General features: G+C 35.0%; 1 protein-coding gene across 9 annotated transcripts in view; it reads left to right on the top strand.

Moving 5' to 3' along the window:
* Window positions 1-23,905, top strand: part of Robo2 (roundabout guidance receptor 2) — a 522,758-nt gene that overhangs the window by 467,881 nt on the left and 30,972 nt on the right. For 5 of the 9 annotated variants that reach the window (XM_057763633.1, XM_057763628.1, XM_057763629.1 and 2 more), the window contains exons 18-22: window positions 2,807-2,849; window positions 4,271-4,398; window positions 9,417-9,698; window positions 10,111-10,236; window positions 14,964-15,120. In XM_057763633.1, the coding sequence (XP_057619616.1) occupies window positions 2,807-2,849; window positions 4,271-4,398; window positions 9,417-9,698; window positions 10,111-10,236; window positions 14,964-15,120 (736 nt within the window). The remainder of the gene's footprint in view (window positions 1-2,806; window positions 2,850-4,270; window positions 4,399-9,416; window positions 9,699-10,110; window positions 10,237-14,963; window positions 15,121-23,905) is intronic. The other 4 variants (XM_057763635.1, XM_057763631.1, XM_057763637.1 and 1 more) reach the window with 1 other exon arrangement.

The following is a 23,905-nucleotide window of genomic DNA, read 5'->3' on the forward strand; positions in this document are numbered from 1 at the left end:
CCAAGGAGGACAATTTCCTTGTCTTTGCATGAAGGGACTCTGATTACAAGAAAACATTCACAACTTCAGATGCTACAAAGTGAGAGAAATTTAAAAAGAGATTTATAAATAAAATATTGGATATATAAAGTGAACATATGGTCACAATTATAGTTTTTTATAGCTAAAAAAACAAACAATTAAATTTTGAAGCAAATCTATGTAGTACCAATAGAATTAGATTTAAATATATCAAGCTGGGCAGATGGCTCAGAGGTTAAGAGCACTGGTTGTTCTTCTGGAGGTCCTGAGTTCAATTCTCAGCAACTGCATGGTGGCTCACAACTCTTTATAATGAGATCTGGTGTGTAGGCAGAACACTGTATGTATAGTAAATAAATGAATCATTAAAAAAGTGTCCCATAGATTTAAATATATCATATATGTACATGTAGAACTGGATAATGTTTATCAATATCATATAATTCAATCTCATATTTTTTCAATTTGTTTCTTTATAAATTTTTTATTAATTTATTTTTATTATGTGTATGGGTATTTTGCCTGTGTGTTTATCTGTGCTTCATCTGCATCCTGAACTCCTGTGGAAAATGAAGAGGGCATGATATGAGGGCATGATATGACTGGAGTTACACATAGTTATGGGCTGTCATGTGGGTACTAGGAATTGAGCTGTGTGTGAAGGATATTATAGGTTACACAAGTAATTGCATAATGTTCTGTTAATTTTTCTGTTTTGTAATTGTTTTATAAAGGTAGAGATATATGTCTTGATGGGATCTTTGACACCCAATGCCAATCTAGACCAATTTAAGACAGTTTTAAATGATGATTGAGATACAAAAAGAAAAAAATATCTTCTGAATGTACAATATTTATCACTTTGAATGTCAAACTTAAAATTTAGTTCCTATTAGTAAATATAGTTTACCATTGCATTCAAACACTGAAAATTAGCTTTAATTAATGGTATCATTATATTTAGGTTCTAAGTATTATATATTATAAAACTTTGTTTTGCCATTGGACGCTTTTCGTGTCTCTGATTAGACTATCTCTTTTTCTCTTATATTGATAATCTGGTAATAACAAAAAGAGGAAAAGGAGCATCATCTTAAGCAGCACCATTTAGCTTCTTGTGCATCCCTTGAGCATCACTTTTGAAGTGTAGTCCATCAAACATTGCCTATTTGCACACCTACAATGTTACAGCATTGTCTTAAATTTATTTTACCAATTAATATTCTATTATAAACCACACAGCTAGTAAAATTCATGAGATAAGTGGTTGGTAATCATCTTTACTGTGTTTCCATTTTTTTTGTCAGTGTGTGCATGCCTATGCTCACATGTGTTTCTGTATGTTAGGTTTTTATCTAATACCTTCCACTAATCACAGCTCATTTGTTTACATTGATTGTTATAGTTTAATTCATTTATGTTAAAAATCAATTAACAATTGGGCACAATATGGTAGAGTTGCACAACTGAAACCGAATTTTAAGCCCTTAAGTGGAACAGTGATTGGTATTATCTTCTTTGTGTAGCTAGTTATGGGCAGATGTAAAGGTTTTGTCAGAATTGTTTCATAGCACATTTGCGAGGTTAAAGTGGAGAGCACAGTATATGTGTGGTCCACAAAGTACATTTCTGGGAGCCACACACCAGGCTTTATGTATTGTAGACCTTTGGAGTTAAATTTTCTTTCCTAATGATAATTTTACCAAATAGAGAACTGTCAAGGAGAGACTGCTGCACTGTATTAGAAAACTGCAAAATTTCCAAAGTGGTTAGTCTTGCTCTGAACCTCAAGCAAATGACAAGTCATGGAAAACTTCCAAATTGTGGAAGTTATCTATACATTCGGAGACTATATCTTAGTTAATTCTTTAATAAATTATTTTCGTGTTTGTTCAAAACAAATCAGAGAAAAGACAGTTGGTGTCATCTAAAGACAAAATATGTTGTTTATTTTATACCCATCATCACCCTTGATCACTTGAGCTGGTCTGTAATGATTTGGGTCCAAATTATAAGATTCTAACACTTCTGCATTCTGGAAACTTTTTCACAGCCAATATCTTTTACATAAAAAGCAAATTTGATAACTTAGTGACAAAATTTAATCCCAACAAGCTTGCAACTATATGTATATTTTACTCTGCTGTGCCTGGCTTTTCACTTTTGTGGCAGAAATATTAGATGACATTGAGTTTCCTCAGCCTTAGGTCCCTAAAACCTATGTGAGGAATGTAACTTCCTGTACAAATCACTGTAAAGCTCAAATACATTTCTACCTAACCGATTTTCTGAAAGCAATGATGGAACTGGACTGGTATTGGTAGTCAGACATGTGTGAGCAATACTCTTTGTTGCTTTATTGGAAGCATATTACCACATGGAAGAATACTAGTTCTCTTCAATGTATAGTTTTGTATTATTTCTTTTAATAAGACAATTTCTTATTGGGAATATATGACTACATTTGGTAATTCCACATTATTGCTGTATCGTCCTTCCAGTAAGAACATATATACACCACTTGTAACAGTTTTGACACCTAGATACAAATGGCCACTGTAACTCTTCATTCCACTTGAAGAAACTTAAAGCAATCAATTTAATTTAGCGCAAGTGATGACTTTGCACTGAACCAAGCCATTGCTTGTCACTACCTATAAAAGTTCATTCATTATACTGTGTTGGAATTCCTGGTCTTCGTCTCTAAACTGGGGTCCAATAGGTTGCTGTTATTAATTGTGATTAACACTGACTACTATGTGTGTATGTCTTTCCTTTATTACAGTAACATTTCAAAGAGGAGATGGAGGACTAATGAGCAATGGGAGGTATGCTAAGGAGTTTCTTTTTATTATTATTTTTAATCAGTACTGGGGAAATTCTGTAGTGAACAGCTATTATTGTAATAAACGATCACTTATACGTCTTAGAATTCTATGAGGAATTGAATGACTTACCACAAGGTTTAATGATCTATCTGTTGTGCACTTTAGAGGAATCAAGTCCAGATGTTTCATATCTCCCAGATGCCCCTGAAGAAATTAGTAGTAAATATCACAAGGAATGTGTTCATTTGTTAGCAGGATGTTTATTGCATTAATTAGACATTAGCAAATGAAGTTGCTGTTGTTTAAGACTCCTTATTGGCTCTCACTAAATTGCTGTGGGTGAACAATTACACATAATCGATCACAAAGTAAATGATTCATGGATGATGAATAGGCTGTAGATTGATAGGACTGGATTCCAGAACTTTGGATACTCAATTGAAATTGATAAAAGCTGATAACAAACCCATATATCCTCATCTATTTTCCCTTTGCCAATATGGAGATTGTAATTAGGCTCTGGTAATAACTTCCAATCTCCCATTTAATCAATATTTTAGCAAAAAGAGATTAAGTCTAATGAGAGCTAGCAGATACAGCAAAAAGCAATTGAATCTTCTTATTGCAGTTTCCATAGAAACTTACGTTTCTCTTAGGGATTGTACCAGAAGGGGTCTATCAAAAAAAAAAAAAAAAAAAAGGTGCAACAATTATAGGTGATCTATTTCTTTGCAAATATGCTAATATTCTGGAAAGGAATCATAATCCCATCTTTACATTAAATAATGGCACTCCTTATTAAATGTGACAGGAAAGAAGTTTTCTTCACAGGATATGGTAAGGTGTTGGGGTCATATAACTGGATCCCTAACTAGCTCTTTATTTTGCAATGTGAGAAATGTAGAAATGTACTATTAGTAGAAAATTATAAGAAATGTTCATTAATTTGGCTCAAGCTATCTGCCTCCAGTCAGGTATGAGGGCTTTGTGTAAGGGTGCCTACCTAGACAAAACAGATTTAATTGGGGGCTACAGAAATGAAGACTGGGTAGTTTAGTTCTTGGGAAATAGCAGATATAAAGCAGTTTCTCAGAGGAACTGTTCCCTTGAGATGTCAACTTACCATGAAGCTTGGTCTCGTGGTGCTGCTATGCTCCCTATTCTGCTCGGTTCCAGGGTGGACAACTGATTTCATTTGTATGTGGGCAGAGTCTCAGGCAAAGCCTCTTTGCTTCTACTGACAGAGAAGATCTATGTATAACTTTAATGAACTACTGAAGTTCCTTATTTCTTAAGAGCCCTTGCAATTTAATTTAAAGTCAATTAAAACCTTATATCTCCTTACCTTTTTAGTGTGTAAGGAAGATGTCAAATTCCTTCGCCGAGCCCACAGGCTAATCTCCATTTCATTTCTGTCTCAGTCGTCCAGGTCTTCTAAATGCTGGTGACCCCAATTATCCATGGCTTGCTGACTCATGGCCAGCCACGAGTTTGCCAGTAAACAATAGCAATAGTGGTCCAAATGAAATTGGAAATTTTGGGCGTGGAGGTAAGTTGTGTGTTTCAAAATAATATTATTTATTATTGGGGTGTCTATTGTTAGTTTGGTGTTCTGAAATTTTTATTTTATTTTAGTTTTTTTCTAAACATTTTTTATTTTTGTTTTGCACGCAGGTAAGAAAATATGTGGTTACAAACACACATGGGCAAGCTTGAGGGAAGCTTGCCTGGTTCAGTTTTTTATTTCAACTGTGTGGGCCCCTGGGGTAAAGCTCAAGTCACCAAGCTTGGTGGCTTGATGACTCTGAGCCATCTTGCTGACTTTAGAATTTTAAAAATAACACATTATAAATGTCTCCTTTCAGGCCTGGTTGGGTGACTCAGTGGAAAAAACAATGACTTAATGGTCTCTCAGAGGACTCGTTTGGTTAACAGTATTCAAGCTAGGCAACTCACAACTACCTGTAACTCCAACTCTAGAGGTTCCAGCATCCTTTTCTGGAGGCCAACAACACCTGCACTCACACATGCTCAGACACATACATACACATAATTAAAAATATTTTAAAGAATAATTTATTTTGTAAGTAAGACCAGAAAAACATACAGCAAAAGTCATGTTCTTTGCTAAAAATTTTAGGAGAAAACTTGGATGTCTATATCTCTTTAAGTAAAATTAAGGTTTTAAGGAAATCATTAATAATTGAGAAGAAAACAATATTGACTGAGCATCCAATTTTCAAATATTCTCACAAGAATCCTAAAACTAGAAACTAAGAGCTTCGATATTGTACTACTTAGTTTACCTACTCTGTCCTAATCATCATATTTTTTGCAAAGTACCTCTTGTGTGACTTTCAGTATGGGAGTAATGAAGAGTATAAATAATAAACAGAAAGAGATGGTCCTCACCATCATGTAATATATCTATGAAGAGTAGTAGATAACTAAGTAAATGAAACATGTTCAGAAAGAGACTTTTAAAGTTCTGTGATCAATAACTGATACTACAAATGAAAGATATAAGAAATGAGTAGATGCTAATACTTTCAAATTGGATGCTACTGTTATTTCCATGATTTTTATGTTCTGCTGTAAGCATACACTGCTGTAAACAGCTGTTACTTTCCCCCAAATATGTCTTCTTTGAATAAAGGTAGAAGAAGTAATTCTATACCGAGAATTGAATGGATGGGTATCAAGGTGAAAACTTTTGCTGCATCTCTTTGTTCAATGTGATAGATATATTGAACGTTTACTCTTTCCATGGCACAAGCATAGAATATAGTCAATGTGTAATAGGTACCGGTAGGTTACAAATGACAATGGCAGGCAAACTGATTGACTGTTCAGCTTCCAACTCTGTGTAAAATAGCCTGGGAAATGTCTGTGCCTGAACACATCCAAAAACCCTCTGCAACCCACAATTCCACCACCTACATTGTAAAATTAAATTTGGTTTCTAAAGCTTTCTCCTGACCAGGAATAGCTTCCTCTTCACAACATGACATGTTCAATGAATACATACACAAAGAATATTATGACTCTGCTGGGCAAGCTCCATTAATTTCTCAGATGCCTTATTCTAATGTATATATATATGTAGATTTGCAAAGCTTTTCTTTATTGCCACCTCATTTTTGTGATGAGAAATACTTCTAGGTGCTTTCAAGGTCAATTTAAAGGGTTTGCACTGTTAGAAATTTTAAGCATTTATAATTTATGTAGGAAAATGATCATATAATATTTTCATACTTACTAATTTTTATAAAGTTATAAAATAAGTAACAATATTTATAGTTTAAATTTTAAGACAGCCGGGCAGTGGTGGCGCACGCCTTTAATCCCAAAACTCTGGAGGCAGAGGCAGGCGGATCTCTGGGAGTTCGAGGACAGCCTGGTCTACAAGAGCTAGTTCCGGATCAGGCACCAAAGCTACAGAGAAACCCTGTCTCGAAAAACCAAAAAAAAAAAAAAAAAAAAAAAAAAAAAAAAAAAAAAAAAAAAAAAAAAAAGAAAAAAAGAAAAAAAAAATCTTAAATTTTAAGACAATAAACTTAATGAAGATGAATACTTTTGGATCTAAATGGATAAAGCAGATCAGACCAATTTTTAAAGCCTCAAAATGTTTTATCTACACTATGCTTTTTTCTCCATGTGAATTTACATGTATGACCATATAATCATAGTAATTTATAAGAATTATTACAGGCATTAAGATTTACCCATTAATAATGTGATGCCAAACATGTTTGAATATAGATGAAAGAGAAATTCAAATAAAGTGACTCACTAGCAAATTATTTTACCTTTTGTCAAGATAAAAATAAAAATTTATTAGGTCATTTCATTAGCAAGTGTTTTCTCTCTTCATGTCATTGGCTTGTGGAATTATCAAAATGAAGACATAAATCTCAAAAACAAAAGAACTTTCCCACAAGTAACTGAAGATTCAGTTAAGAAGGGAGTCATTCACACAAATAAGGAAATAATATCTAAATAGATTCATAAATATAAGCACAACCAAGATGTTCTAAACTGCATTCATTGGAAATGCAAACTACAGGGCAGTAGTCCTTCAAATCACAGATTTCAAACACTATGTTAACTAGAGCCATACAGCCTAAAGCATTAAGAGAGGCTGTTGGGAACCAGGGGAAATGGAAAATGGGAAGTGCAACCTCAATATGGTGATGTCCCTTCAGATGCAACCTGTTGCGATAGAGCTGGCAAAGAGGTCCAAACCATCTGATAGTACTAGACTTCCTTCCACATACAAATATTCATGAGTTATCTTCCAATCTTTAAAATTAGGATATAATTCGACTTATTTATGAAGATATGATAGTGATGAAATAATTTTTGAAGACTATGCAGCTGTTAAAATCAATATAGGTACAGTTTCATTTGTAGACTGACTTTAACTTATCCTAACAGGCAGCAACTTTATGCCCAAAGTCATAGTCAGTGTGGTAACAGAGTAATGTTACCTATGGTGTCATTTTTCATTACTCTTTCACCCTTTTTTACCCTTTGGAACCAACCAACCAACAAACAAACAAGAAAACCAAAAACCATTTCAAGAGTTTACAAATGAACTGTCCTTTAACCTAAGTCTGTAACATTGGCAAATTATAGGTTCAAGATAAGTGAATGTTGATGAGACATTCTACATAACTAATGTTCATGAAGGAATAGCAGGCTAGAGAAGGAAGGAAAAATTCTGAAAACTCCTTCATGGGAGTAATTTCACTAACTAGTATTATCAAACATAAAAGTTTAAGAGTAAAAGAATGCTAACATTTAAATGTTAATTAGTTTGCAGTTAAAAACTAGAAAGATAAGAAAGTAGCACAAATCTAAAATTAAAAAATATTTTCACTTGTTTATACAACCCAGAGAAATGTTATAATCTTGAATATAGTTAACAATCACAGTGATCTTCATTTAAAATATTTACTTCAGTAAAGTAAAATACACTTTAACGTAAAGAGAGTGGAAGATTTGGGGACTCAGAACCTTTCGAAACTGAAATTTTTTTGGTGTACAAAATTATAAATTTTCTGTTACAAAGACAAATTCCCTAGCTATCATAAGTTACAAAAGCAAAGCTAATTTTGAAAAATCTCCATTTCAACTACTGTTGAAAGTCATCAAGTCTAAGTTTTAAGACAGTTGAGCCAGGCGATGGTGACACATGCCTTTAATCCCAGCACTCAGGAGGCAGAGGCAGGTGGATCTCTGTGAGTTACAGGCCAGCCTGGTCTACAAGAGCTAGTTCCAGGACAGGCTCCAAAGCTACAGAGAAACCCTGTCTCGAAAAACCAAAATAAATAAATAAATAAATACAGTCGAAAATGTTTGTATAATGAACAAATCAAGTCATGTGATGTCTTCAAGAGCTAGCGTGCAAGGTTTGTAAAGCACAGGTATTGTGGAGAGGGGTTCTATAATCAGACTGATATTAATTCTAAATGTCTAAAACCAGTGTTAGCAGAATCACCGGTTCTCTTTGATTTGAAAAGAGAAAACAAGCTCAGGAAGGAGGAAGCAGGTCTGAGTTATAAAGCATCAGTTCACACCCCCAAATGATAAATGGGCTGATTGATGTTCATTGTTATTCCTAAAGTTTAATTTAACTCTTGCTGTTGTACAGTGTGAAATGAGAATTTCTGATTCTCAGAACTGATAGCACAAATTAAACCCACTTATCACCAAGGTTGTTTTTTTCTGAGTTAAATTCTCTGCTTTGGCCGGGCGGTGGTGGCGCACGCCTTTAATCCCAGCACTTGGGAGGCAGAGGTAGGCGGATCTCTGTGAGTTCGAGACCAGCCTGGTCTACAAGAGCTAGTTCCAGGACAGGCTCCAAAGCCACAGAGAAACCCTATCTCGAAAAACCAAAAAAAAAAAAAAAAAAAAAAAAAAAAAAAAAAAAAAAAAAAAAAAATTCTCTGCTTTGTGAAAGCTACTCGTTCTTGACATTTTTTTCCTTTGTTATTTCACCCAAAAGAAGTCAGTTTTCTTTCAGTTATCCTCCAATTCCAACACTGAAATAAAGCAAAATAATTGGCAAGTAAAAACTCAAGAAGAAAAAAAAATGTTATTTCATAGTGAGGATAGTATGATTTTGAGCCATTTTTAGCTGTACCACAGCTATGTATTTTGTCTTTGATGCTGAAGTGGAAAGAGATGTATTTGTCTCTAATTTGTATCTACCCTCTTAGCAACACTCCTGTAAAAGCTAACAATATTTCTGCCTTTAAAACCAAGTGAGCAACTGAGTGTTTGTCAGTAGTGGCACATCTCAGGTTCCTAATTCGTGCTCGAAGCCAATAGGGAAGAGCTGTAGTAAGCAGCGAGACGTGAAGGACGTGGGTTGCGCCTGCCTGTCACTGGGGTTGATAGTCTGACGAGAGTTGTATATCATCTCCCCTTCATTGGCTCATGAAACCTATCTCGGCTGCAATGCAGACGCACAGTGTGACACATTTATTTTTCATCTTCAGTGCTGATAGTTTGGGTCCCTGTGCATCATTAAATAGTTTGCTTTCCCTATGTTCATTGCAGATGTGCTGCCGCCAGTCCCAGGCCAAGGGGATAAAACAGCAACGATGCTTTCAGATGGAGCCATTTATAGCAGCATTGACTTCACTACCAAAACCACTTACAATAGTTCCAGCCAAATAACACAGGCCACCCCGTATGCCACTACCCAGATCCTGCACTCCAACAGCATCCACGAACTCGCAGTTGATCTTCCTGATCCACAATGGAAAAGCTCAATTCAGCAAAAAACAGACCTGATGGGCTTTGGTTATTCACTACCCGATCAGAACAAAGGTAACAATGGTGAGTCAGTTTCTTGTACCTTGAGAAATTAATTTCACATCATTTATGCATGATATAGAAATCTGTATCTATTGTTTAATTTTCAATTTAGAGATCCATTCCAAGGTTTATTACCTAAACTAAAATATTCTCTTGGCATGTATGTCTCCAGCACCTTAAATAATCACTACCACTGCCGCCACCACTGCTGAATTCACCATCACACACCAACACCAATTGGTTTCATTCTTTTAGCATTTTTCAATTTAATAACCAGCAATCCATCTCTACTTCCATTAGGAAAGGGTAGATAAAGCATTCCTCTGCTCTCCCACAACATCTGCTTCTGAGTTGCTAACTGCATGTTCTGCATGGGCTTGTGCTGTGAACTAATCCCATGATGCCACTGTGACCTCTGCCCTTTAACCCTTAGCCTTACTTTACATCCCTGACTACCGATTGGCTGAGGGATTGTCTAATAGAATGCCACACAACCAGTCACAGGATTTCAGCACCACCAGCTCCCACAACAGCTCAGAAAGGAGTGGCAGTCTCTCAGGTTGGTCCGATCACAGTAAGGAGAAATATTTGTTTGTCAAGAGCATATAACCTGTGTTTCTAGCTGCCATCGAAGAAATATTTAATCACAACCCAGTAGCATCCAGCAGCCATTTATCTATCAGATGACAGTTGTTGACCATAGTGAAGTTATACTTTGATTGGGGGAGGAGGAGGGATAAAGTCACTGTCACCCCTTCATGAACTGTGCACTGATGTGCATGGAGAAAAATACAGCCATCTTCATAAAGACCGCTCATGAAGAACAGATGTGTTTTGTCTGTCCTGGGTCCTATTTATGAGTCAGGAGAACTTTATAATGGAAAGATTATACACGATATTCAGTTCCAGGTCATTGATTCTAGAAAATACACATGATGGAAATAAAATTATTTGCGGGCCTTATATTAATGATTAAGCAATGCAGCCTCATAATTTTGTATTGGTTTTGTAAAATATCACATGAGAGCCTTATTATCTGTCAAATCAGGTGACTCTGCTAAATATGAAAAATTAGTATGGGAGATTATTAACAATTTAAGAGCTATGCATATAATATTTTATGTGGCTTTTTATTTTTATACTGTAAATTTGAACATGTATTTGAATGAAATGAGCTGAACTAATTCTAATGCAGACATAACACAACACATGGGCGGGAATATATTTTGTTACAGTGAAATGCATTTCTATCCTAACATGCAACAGTGACATTTCCACCACGGGGATTCTTGCCTGTAATAGGAAAATTTGGTGATAGATGTGTTATCTTGCCATTGTATTCACACCATTTGGCTGTTGATTTCACGTCTCTATTTCCAATTGATCACGCCACGCAACTTGTTTTATCTTTTCAGATTAATGATATGCCATGTACAACTTCAAGAGCAGAAAGAGTTAACTTTCAACACCACTAGGATTACATTTACTAAATGACTTTTCCTCAGGAGATAGAATCTTCTTAGACTGAAATGTTAATGTCCTCTTTTCCCTCCAAAATGAGTCATTGCTCTTCCTGCTTATTGGTAGGATTAAATACGTTATAGAATAGGAAAAAATTTAAACATCTGTTATGAATTTAAAGTGGCTGAATAATACAGGGGAACTTTAGGAATGACCTTATATGTCATTTTTGCTGTCGTTTCTGTATAATTAGCCCCATAATAGTTCTGTATAATTAAAAAGTAATTTTGCTGAAGCTTCCATTTTTACTTCATTAAAGATATGTAAATACCAAGCAATGTATATAAAGAATACTGCATATCATGAAGTATGGGGTTTTTAGACATACAAGCCAACAAATATTTGGTATAGATCAATTGTCATGAGTTTTTAAAAGTTATTTTTGAAAGAATTTTAAGCAGTAGGCATGCTGCACTGTTGAGCCCAGTAATATCCCAGATGACATGTATGTACAGATCTAGGAGTTATAATGAATACTTGATCTACATTTGAATACTAAATTACTTCAATAGGAGATAGAAAAAATTTTCAGGAGCTAAGATTAAAATGATTATTCCTTTTTCAGTTTTCTGTTCAGTTTAAACTCAAGTGGAGTTCATTATTTCTGTTCTGCTTCATAAGGATGTTTCCTAACACTCAAATGTGTGACTAAGCTGCCCTATGGCTAGCTAGTCCAACCATAGCGTAGCATTTATAAATGATCAATTCACATTGATACAGATAATGTTTTTTAAATCCCAAAGATTAAGAAACTTTCATTTCTGACTTATTTGAGTGAATATATTTCATTCTTAAAACACTTACAATATATTCCCTTTAGAAGGTCAAAAACTTCTGTTAAAAGTTTAATTATTAAAAATTAAAGCTCAGCTATTTTTAATTGTTCCAGAAATAATAGTCATCAAAAATAAAATACATACATGAAAATTACTGATTCTGATTTAATGTGCCAACTTTTAAAGTGTATACATTCAAATATATGAAGAGTATACATTCAAAATGGCTGTGTGTGTGTGTGTGTGTGTGTGTGTGTATGATATGTTTGGGGATAGTGATGAAGTCAAAGCCAGGGCCTCATGCTTGCTAGGCAACTATTACTCACTTCTTTCCCCCTCTCCATGCATTTATTTCTAAAATAAATTGTTTTTATAGTTTTCCTTCCATGGAGTTCATTTGTTAGATAAATAAAATCTAAACACAATTTGACTTTAAGAGAGAGTTCAAATATTTGGGCAAAGCCTCAAAAACATAGTATAGGCAGTTCTCACTTAAAACGGTGAAACTTTTAGTTGCAGGTTGAAGCAAGAGATGCTTCATTTCACTGAAGATTCAGGTCCCAGAATCAGAATTTAACTAGTAGGTTAGGTAATATGTACCCCACTATCATAGAAGCTCACCAATTAACATGGTGCTAACACACACACACATACATACACACACACAGCCATTTTGGTGAGGATTCCTATCCTGATTATTCAAAATGAATAAAGAGATAATTGTACATTTCTAAAAGAGAGGAAACAGATGTTTGGTGGAAGGCCCTGGGAAATTCCCTCCAAGATCAGCTGTTTCCAAGCACATTGTAAAGCCTGTTGTTTACAACAGTAGTTGTAAAAAAGCTGAATTGCTTTCTTGATTTTTAGTAAGGATTTCAGCTTGAGTTTATATAAAAAGTGAAGTTGGTTTAGACACTTCACAAACAGGTGGCTCTTAGAAACTGCTGCCTGGTGAACTCAGATTTCTCTCTATGTGAATGTGAAAGTTAAACCTGGGCAATCAGTGAGAATCACAGAATCTCACCTTTAAAATGGACACACAAAGTCTTCCTTGCTTTCATCACTCAGTTCTCTTGGTGTCCACATAATGTTTCAAAAAGGGCTGTGGGACTTGTACAAACTGTCCTCATCAAAGACAAAAAGGAAAAGAGAAAGTACAGCTAGGTGGTAGCAAGGAAAGATGAAGTGCTCCACCTATTCCTTTGGAAATAGTAAACTTCAATTACTGTTTTATTAAAAAATGATATAGTCCTTGTTTAATATTTTGGAGGCTTTAAGGAGTCAAAGATTTATTTCATAATAAAAAATAAAGATCTATTCAGCAGTAAACTCTTTGTTTAATTCAGAAACTCAGGCTGTTTCTGGCATATTCACTGAGCCTGGAAAATTGGAGACTTTCAGAGGTGGCTAGAAAATGGATTTATTTTTTAATGAGAGAGGAGTTGAAAGAGAGCAACAATGACTGCCATTCTGTATTTAATATTTTACATGCAATGTCTTTTTATTTCTAAAGAGAAGCTCAATGAAACATCTATTTTCTGTATATGGAAAAAATACACATACATTAGATGACATCTACTTACTGACCTCTGGAATAATAAAGGAATTAGCCCTCAAGTCCAGAAATCAAGCTCTTACCCTCACAAGTTTAGTGTAGAAGATGCCTGCTTTCATTTCTGTGGTACCTTTTCTTCCACCAAAGAAGTAAAACAAAAAGCGAAAATGCTATGTACTGGGATGACATAATGGCTATGAGCATAGGCATGCATGACACATAAAGTATGTAGTCTCTAATAATGTGAATGCCTAGTGTACCAGTGTTATCTGTTGCCGGGCTTCCAATATATTATTATTATACTTTATAATCTGATTTTGCTGACTCAGATTAGTAATAGATAGGAGAAAGAAATGGATGTGCTTCATCTGCATGACTAGCTAGCCCTACTACAAATATCTTACACTCACAACATTTACTTTAATAAAGATTAAGTGCAAGGGTCAATACCAGTGTGTGCACATGCATATAAGCTGATCAAGGAGTCACACAAGTTGCTGGGTACCCTTAAAACATCCTTTGTTTCTTTGCTCGAGGAATAGTGATCCCTGTGTCTACCTTGGTACTATCCTTGGTAATGAAGAAGTTTTAATTTTTTTTTAAATTTTGGAAGAATAAAATGTATAGCATAATTTAAATAATGTTTCCTTTTCATAGTTTATTAATTTACATGTACGTTCAGATAGGATTTATACACTGTTGCCTTACTTTCTGCTCATATTTGTGCATGAATTCATTTGTATTATATAAAGTACAGATGCTAACTAGTCTCTTTGCCTAAAATTCTTTTCATTTTGGAATTTTATGGAATATTAAAGTTAAAATGCTTGAGAACTACTAGCATGATATATGCACAAATAATGCTGCTACTCACTGGACAAAAAGTCTATGAAATATATCTTGGTGAGGCATTTACAGATACTCTCTGGGCTATAGTTGATTGATTTTTTTTTAAACCCATGGCTTTGGGGAGAAGAATGTTACTCCTATGGATTAATTAAATTGAATAAATTATAATGGCAAGTTTAACTTGAATCTTTAGATACTGCATTTTCCACTGAGACAGATTATGTAAAAGAGCATTATAAACACAGTAAAATCTGACATTTAAAAGAATTTGCTCTGAATCATTATTTTATCTAACAACGAAACATGGAAGTAGCAGAGGGGAATAAATCAATAAATGTGTTCTTAATACAGTGGCCATATTTTTTGGTTTATTCGGTTCTTCAGAGAGTGAATTCGGAGAGACCAAATGATGCTGGTAGAATTCATTCTTGACATATTCTTGATAATACCATTTCATTGTTTATAGCTTTTGTTTTATCATGCCTAACATACTGATTCTGCTGTTTTGAAAACATTAATACATCCTGGCATCTGCTCTACTCTGTTTCTTTAGATAATCATTCTCTGTGAATTTATTGCTTTCAGGTGGGAAAGGTGGAAAAAAGAAGAAAAACAAAAATTCTTCTAAAGCGCAGAAAAACAATGGATCAACTTGGGCTAATGTCCCTCTACCTCCTCCTCCAGTCCAGCCCCTTCCTGGTACAGAACTGGGGCACTATGCTGCAGAACAACAAGAGAATGGGTAAGAGAAGAGTGTATTCTGACAACATGGCCAAGGCTGCACTTCCACCTCTATTCATTGTTACTGTGTACTTCTTTATCATTTAACTGGCTCCCCTCCCTTCATGTTTTTTTGCATCCTCTCTTACTGTTTGCACTCTCGCTGTATTCTTAGCTGATAAATATAAAACAGCCCATACTGAGGAGTGAGAATCCTTGGCCTTCAAGTGCTTTAGATTGTCTGCAATCACGATAATCAGCCTCCATTTATAATATTGCTCGTTAGTTTGAAAGCAAGTACCCACAGCTCTGTGAACTAAAGAGGCACTCCTGAGAGGGGCTGAAAGGGAATTAAAATAACCTTCTTCATCATCCCTTGCCGCTTCCTAATGACTTGATGTCTGGCCATAGCGGGGCGCCACCAGTAGAGAACCATCACAATGGGATAATTGTGGGGACTTGACCACTGGGTAGAACTTTAATCACCAGCTCTGAAGGGAATTTAGGGATAGGAATAATAAGGGATTCACGTCAATGCACACTCTATAACAAAATCTTAAAGTCAGATCATTTTTTTTGATGGGCCTTAAATGTAATGGTTCTCTATTCTTTCCCTAGTATCTCATGAGTTGGATTCCTGTTAGTTTGAGTAGGGAGTGATTCGAAACAAAAAAGCATTGATAATCGTTTTTATTACAAAAAAATTAAATGAAATATTTTACCTAAATTAATATTTCTAAATGCTTTGTCTTGTTTGCAAATCAGTATTTTGACAAGGCTTATATGCAACCCAAGAATACAGAGTATATGGATTTTCTATACATAAATTTTGTTTTACACAGAAGTATTTACATACTAAATAAAATTTAATTGTATAGTGGAGTATGGCTTATATTTGTTCAAATCATATAAATATTTGCATTTGTTTATAAATTTTGCATATTTTTCTTTTTTAGTAAATGCCATCTTGCATACACATATATAGTATGCATATACATACACACACACACATATATATATATAAAATATGGCATATGTATATGTATATAACCTACTCATACTTATACACACATATCTTTTCTCCGTCTTTCTATCTCTCAAATAGATTTCATTTGTTTTTTTGGGAAATAGTGCCCATATATATGCAAACAATGATTACTTAACTAAATCAATGTTCCCGTTTGAAATTAGCAGTCAAGAGCCCACCCTTTCTTCTCCTGGTGAGCGTACCCTTTCTTTTGCTGGCCTAAAAATTAAATTGTGGCCAGGCGGTGGTGGCGCACACCTTTAATCCCAGCACTCGGGAGGCAGAGGCAGGTGGATCTCTGTGAGTTCGAGACCAGCCTGGTCTACAAGAGCTAGTTCCATGACAGGCTCCAAAAAACCACAGAGAAACCCTGTCTCGAAAAACCAAAAAAAAAAAAAAAATTAAATTGTGACTATGATCTTAATTCACACCAGTGGTGTAATATGTCAATAACTCATGAAGAACAAGAGGTACACACTTCATCAAAGGATTATTACTTAATAGTTTGTATTTTAAGATTGTAGCCAGAAAATATGGAAATGAAACTGATAACTTGAATGGAAAGAGAAAAGAATGTTAATGCTTTGTAAGAATAGCATCTGGATCACATGAAAAATTGTAGGTTATTTAGATATCCTTCTTTTTTGCCAACAAATCTCCTTAAAATATTAATTTGACATAATGATGCTTCTTATACACTGAAAGAAAATTAATTTAATCTAAATATTGTGAAATTTACCACATGACCATATTAAACAGTGGAAAAACTAGAAGTATTTCTTTTGGTGATGAAACTATTATGTTAGTATACTTTTATGTTCTTACACAAATGTTTTTCAAATATTGATTTGACAGGTCATTTTAATCTATTTAGTGATCATAGTTTATTTCTAAAATTTACTCCAAATTCATTATATGATTTTTAAATTTCTGATGTATTAATTTATCATTATAGATTACTAAAATGAATGTTCTCAACATATACATGCCAATGTGCATAAAAAGTGATTGTGCTATATAATTTTATATAATTTCTTTTTTTGAAAAAAGAAAACAATCATTTCTTATTTTACATGCCAATCCCAGTTCCCACTCCCTTCCCTCCACCCAGTCTATCTACCTTACACCCTCCCCTCATCCACTCCTCAGTGTGGGTAAGGCACGTTGCTTTGGGGAAGATCAAAGGCCCTCCCTACCCTATCTAGGTTGAGTAAGCTATCTATCCAAACAGAATAGGTTCCAAAAAAAGCCAGTAGAAGCAGTAGGGATAAACCCTGGTGCCATTGACAGTAGCCCCACAGTCTGCCCCAGACATGCAACTGTCACCCACATTCAGAGGGACTAGTTTGGGCCTGTGTTGGTTCCTTCCTTGTATGGCTAGAGTTGGTGAGCTCCCATTAGCTCAGGTAAACTGTTTTGGTGGGGGTCCTCATCATGATCTTGACCTCTTTGCTCATATTCTCAGTCTTCCCACTCTTCAGCTGGACTTTGGGAGCTCAGCCCAGTCCTCTGCTGCGGGTCTCTGACTCTGTTTCCATCAGTTGTTGAAGGAATGTTCTGTGGTGACATTTAAGATATTCACCATTAGTTCATGTTACTCTTGAGTTCTTATTTGCCTTAAGTGCTGAGAAACTGCTAGTGGAAAAAAGAACTATTTTTAGGCTTGGGGATGCATCTCAGTTAGAGAAACCTTGCCCACGATGCATGAAACCAGGAATGGAAACCTATATCCTCCAGCTCTCAGGAGGTAGAGTGCTTAAGATTGGAATCTGAAGGTCATCATCAGCTATATAGCTGCTTAGTCCAATTGATGCCAGACTGAGATATACAAGACCTCCCTCTCAAAGACAAAGAACAAAACACCTTACTTTTCTTATTAAAAAAACAAATAAACAAAAAGCAAGTTTTTTTAAAGAAGTAAAAGCCAGTCAGTAATCCTACAGTAAAATTAGTTTTTCTATTTTTTTTAATTGCCATTTACTGAAGAAGGATGCTAAAAAGAAATTCCACACTAGTTTAGAATTAAGTATAATAAAGGATTATTTATTTAAAGGTAGAGTTACAGATCACAATCCTCTGCACAAACGAGGAACAGGAATCGAATCACACAGCTGGAAGAGGCCCAATACGCACTTGACATGAGCATATGTAATATAAGAGGCCACGCCAAAGTGGACAGGTAACTTAAAGGCTGTAGAAATTCCTATAGCAATTTGCAACAGACAACAATAAAAACATTTGTCAGCATTTTTTAAAGGTGTATCCTAAATGCTACGCCCAGTTCTAGGAAGAAAAGCAATAAGAACAGATGAACAGAAAAAAATATATGAGGAGATCTGCTATGTTAATAGGAAAGATGTAATTACGGTCCTAAAGCACTATATACATTGAGGCACACATGGACATGTTCTCCTTTCTTCTTCTCACTCCCCCATGGCTTTCCTTATCTCATACAAATATAGACACATATGTACACACATACAAGAGAATGAGAGAAAATTTATTTTCCATTAAAACATATATATTAACAATGTAAATAAAATAATGAGAAGTAAGCAAGTAAACTAGAGGAGTACTTATATCAGTGGAGTCTTGAGTGAATTTTGAATCATTTATTTATAAATGATAGTACCCCAAACTGGTTGACTATCAGAATCTGTGCCCAGAGTCAAAGCTAATGAAAAATCACCTGAAGAAAGTATTCAATCTAGAGGGAATTTTGAATCAGAGTAGATTGTTAGCCAAACAGTAAAACAAAATACAAGCAATATAACTTGGTACATAATAAAGGAACCTTTCTTTGGTCAAGGAGGAAAAATGAAAAAATTCCCATCAATCTTCTTTTGCACCTTATTCTAGTTGTGATGATTTCCTTTTCTTCTACTTCTCATCATTGCCTGAACTTGTCTCTCTGTCCTGTTGATCCCTAGATTGCATTTAATTGCTGAGCCGCATCTTTCAGCAACTTTTACATGCTGCACGAAGGTGGTCAATGTTGATATTTTATGATAAATATACTTATTTAAAATAACTTTTAAATTTAAATATAATTTGATCATATTTTCCCTTCCCCAAGTCCTTACACACCATTTTCCTCCCTACCCACTGACATTTAAGTTTTTTCTCAAAAAATAAATGAAACCAAGTAAAACAACCCCCAAATCCTAGAAAAAAAATAAAATCACACTCAAAAAGAAAGAAAACAAAATAGAGAAACTTTAAACAAAGATGGCACACATAATCAGAAAAAAAAAGAAAAATGTGAAGTCTGTTTCATGAATATGAGGTCTGTCCTGAGTGGCTGATACACTCACTGTCACTCTATTGGAGAAAACTGATTCTCCCTCTCCCAGAAGATATAAGCAAGAGCTCAGTTTTAAGCCTCTGAACATCTGAAATGGTGCCTTGATGTTAATTATGAATTCTTGTATGTCATGGATGAATTCAGCTATTTTGCTACTGATAACAGACTAGATAACAAGAACCTTGAATGTTCAGGTGGATAATGTCTGGAATGTTCCAAACAAAATGGCCAATATGTATTGGAAAAGGGATCAAAGCAAGGCAGTGACAGTGGGCATGAGGGAGAAGGAGTCAGTAGGGCGTCCTGACTGGGATTAGCAATAATGTTGAAAATACAGTCTCTAGTTACTAATTGTGATTAGTAGTATTGTTTCATGAGAGTATAGGCTTCAGTTTTCCTTCTATGTCTTTCATGGGCATTTTCTTTCTTCACAGTACACAATAACAGAAGTTATTTAATCATTGTTCAAATGAAATGATATTTGAATGTTAATTCAATCTTGTAGCCATGGTGCAAATGTTTTCCCATCTTAATATGTTTCTTTTGTTTGAAAAGGGCAATGTGTTAAATGTATTAAGGCCTAGCTCTGACTGCTATACATTTATTATAGTCATAGGCTGCTTGGAAGAATTCAATAGTAATTAAATAGGCGTTTTGCTTTGTTCTTGCAATTAGAGATTGGCAAGCTTCTGCTGGAGTTGAATGTTATTGTATTTTTATTAGTAATTTGGTATTTGTATCTGGCCTTTAATAAGTTAGTTCACATGCAGCATTGATTTGCTGTCATCTTGATCATTACTCATCAGGAAAGACAGATAATAGGATGCCTCATACTTGGCTATTAGAATGTCAGTGAACAAGGACTTGCCTTTGAAAGGTTGGGCAAAATAGCTTTGGTTGTCTAGTGGGAGTATTTTTTTTGTAGAATTTGCAGGTTACTGCATAAGACATCAAAAGTGTAATGCTTAAATAAAATGTGCAAAAGTACAAATTGCAATTAGTAACTAGAGACTGTATTTTCACCATTATTGTTAATACCAGCCAGGACTCTCTATTGACTGTCCTTCCTCCTCGTGCCCACTGTCACTGCCTTGCTTTCATTCCTGTTTCTTTTCATATGGGCCATTGTGTTACCCATTACAAACAGTATCCACCTGAAGCAAGTGAATCTTATAAAATGTGAAGGGAACCATTAAATGGAGCTGGATGTATGAAATGTACAGTCATCTGCTACCTTCGTTTCTTTCCTGGGTGGCTGCACTAAACCTTTCTAGTTAGCCCTCTGGAGTGAATTCAGAAGTGAATACCAGGGAGGTGATGAGCAGTTCTCTACATGATATGAACTACATCTTGACTTGACTTCCTTTATTCATTCTTGTTAGCCTCTTTGGGATATTTTTTCCCCATTTTTAACTTTTTCTTCTATTAGTAGAAACCACATTGAATACATGAACTTTTTTCAGCCTTCCTTGTCCTGGAAGGGTGATCAAGTTTATTCGTTGTAGTTCCAGTTATCTTTGCTGAGAATCCTGGTGAGTATTGATGATAGTATTCACCCTAATTTAATAAAAGCTTAATAAAATTGATTTTAGTAACTTAGCACACCATGTAATTTATTTACCTAGTATTATATTTTTTCATGATATCAAAGTTTTTAAATAACCTCTCCTTTGCTCAGTATTAACTTGAATAACAAAAAATGAATCAAGTTTAATTTACTCTAATGCTTTTCACCTTATCATTACAAATGATGCATATAGCACATGCTTACCTCTCTTATCCTACTCATGCTATATTCTAAATTTCTATGTCATTTAGACTGTCCAAAGAATTATCTATTGTTCAACAAGTAGGAATACTTTTTGTACTAATGGGCTATGCCTATTTGAAATATTAAATATATAGTACTTTATATAATAGCTTTGGCAACATGCTAGTGTAAATATTAAAAATATGACTATTAATTTCTCCTAAAAATGTGATTTTTTTGAACAAACTTTTCAGGGTAAAGTTGACTTTAACTATTAGTAAAGGCTAACAGCAATCATGTTCTATGCTGAAAATGAGCAATTATTTTATTAGGTTCTAAATATGTATTTCTTAACCTTAATAATGTAGCTCACAAACTCAAATAAGTCATGTACAGAAACTTAAGCTTTATTTTAATAAAAATTTTCATGTCATTAAATATGATTTTGGCCAGCTATAAGAGAGCTAAATCTCCTTGAAGTAAGGATACTATAAACATATGAAAAGCTAAATATTAAACTGAACAAGTAAAAGGATCAACATTGAAAATCTAAAATCCATTTTCAAATCAATGTTCAATAAGATTGTCAGTACCAAGTATATAATATAGTATTCTAGCAATGGTTAGTTTTGTCAGTAAGTTTTACAAAAGGTATGTGATTTAGAATTTAACTTAAAGACATATAAGGGTTTTGATCCTACTGCACGTACTGGCTTTGTGGGAGCCTAGGCTGTTTGGATGCTCACCTTACTAGACCTGGAAGGAGGTGGGAGATCCTTGGACTTCCCACAAGGCAGGGAACCCTGACTGCTCTTTGGACTGCTGAGGGAGGTGGAGTTGATTGGGGGAGGGGGAGGGAAATGGAAGGTGGTGGCAGGGAGGAGGCAGAAATCTTTAATAAAAAAAAAAATTAGAACAGAGAACCTGGAGAGGAAAACTCTCCAGGCTTTTTTTATTTGAAATAAATTTATACATAATAAATACATATTTTGAAATAAATTTGTTTTTACAGCTTGTACCAGGCCTCAAAATTGTAAAGGAGAAAGGAAACAAAGCCATTTAGTTTCAGCGTGAGATTCCTGCTGACAAACTGTGTTCTCTGTCTAGAAAATACATTGAAGCTTAACTATGTTAAATGAACATAATAGAATGAAGAGAAGTAAATGGTTCTCTTATACTGTTCTGATGTCTTCATAGATAAAGTTGTAAGCAGTCAGTAGGACTGATTGGATTTGAAAACCTTAAAGCATTAAATACAACAAAGGATGCTGGTTACAGACTTTAGAACAATAGAACTCTCTCTTCAAATGAAAACCATCAAATCTCCATAAAACAAATTAAAATGACAATGTGCTAGAAAAAAAGTATTTTTTTTTCAGTACAGATTGGCATATGTTATATAGTTAGTAAATAGGAATTCAGATTTAGCCCATAGCATTTTCTTGGAGAGATAACACACTGAAATGTGTCTGCTGCTCACAAAAGTATAAAAGACATGTAGAGACAGCCATCCCTTCCAAACCATACAGTGCTCCTGAAGCAAGCTTTCAGCTTTATGCTTACAGAAGCAGAAGGGTATTGATATAGCCTCAGCAAGACAAAAGCAAGTGACCATGGACACAGAAACAAAGAACTCAAAGGTAAAACTAACTTTGAGTGGAGAATATTTGGTTTGTGAAAATATGATTTTAGAGAACCAGGGAGACTGGAACTCCAAACTCCCTACAAGTGATGAGGTCCTATGTAACCGGCATATTCCTTCCTCTCCTCACTTATGGCCAATATATTTCTCTCTTTATCTCCTTTGGAAACTGAGTTCTCCAGTACCTACCTCTGGGATTGCACATATGTAATTTAACATATTCCTGTTGCTATTGGCCAACAGAGCTTTGACACCCAGACAGTTTGAGTTCTCCATTCCTACAGCAGTCTCAGTTGCTTGTTAGTCACATCAGCTGATTCTACTATGCAGAGGCATTCTTATCTTCCTGATATCCCTACCAACTTTCTCCCTTCCTCTTATAAGGCTCTACCCCACTTCTTCCATGTTGTCTTAGACGATGTTGTATTACCATGAAGAGACGCTATGATCCCAGCAACTCTTATGTAGGAATACGTTAATTTGGGGCTGGCTTACAGTTCAGATGTTTAGTTAGTTATCGGCATGGTGGGAAGCATGATGATGCTAAGGAGGCATACATGGTATTAGAGAAGTATCTCAGAATTCTATATCCATATTTGAAGGAAGAGAGAGATTGGGTCTGATTATAACATTTTGATACCTCAAAGCCCACCTAAAGTGACATACTTCTTCCAGCAAGGCCACACCACCTAATAGTGCCATTACCTGGTGACCAAGCATTCAAATCTATGAGTCTATAGAGGCTGTTCTTATCCACATGTCTTTCTGTTTGATTTTTACTTTGTGACCCACTGGGTTTAACCAGAATTATTAACACGGGCATGGGGTGACTCTTTCTACTGGTATATGGTTCACTCCCCAGTGGCTACATCCCAGAAAACAGTAACTTCCTGTCTTCTAGCAGCCATAGTTCCCCTGTGCCAAGCATGGTTCCATGAGCCTCTCTCCCATCTAAACTACCATTACTGATTTAGCATTTTGGAAGAACAACTTTTGAAAAGTCTTTTCTTTAAATATCTTAGTATTTATTTGTTTGGTGAAAATGCTAGAACTATGGAGTTGGTATGAATAGAACTGTTATTGA

The sequence above is a fragment of the Chionomys nivalis genome, chromosome 3, assembly GCF_950005125.1.
Source record: "Chionomys nivalis chromosome 3, mChiNiv1.1, whole genome shotgun sequence".
NCBI lineage: Eukaryota > Metazoa > Chordata > Mammalia > Rodentia > Cricetidae > Chionomys > Chionomys nivalis.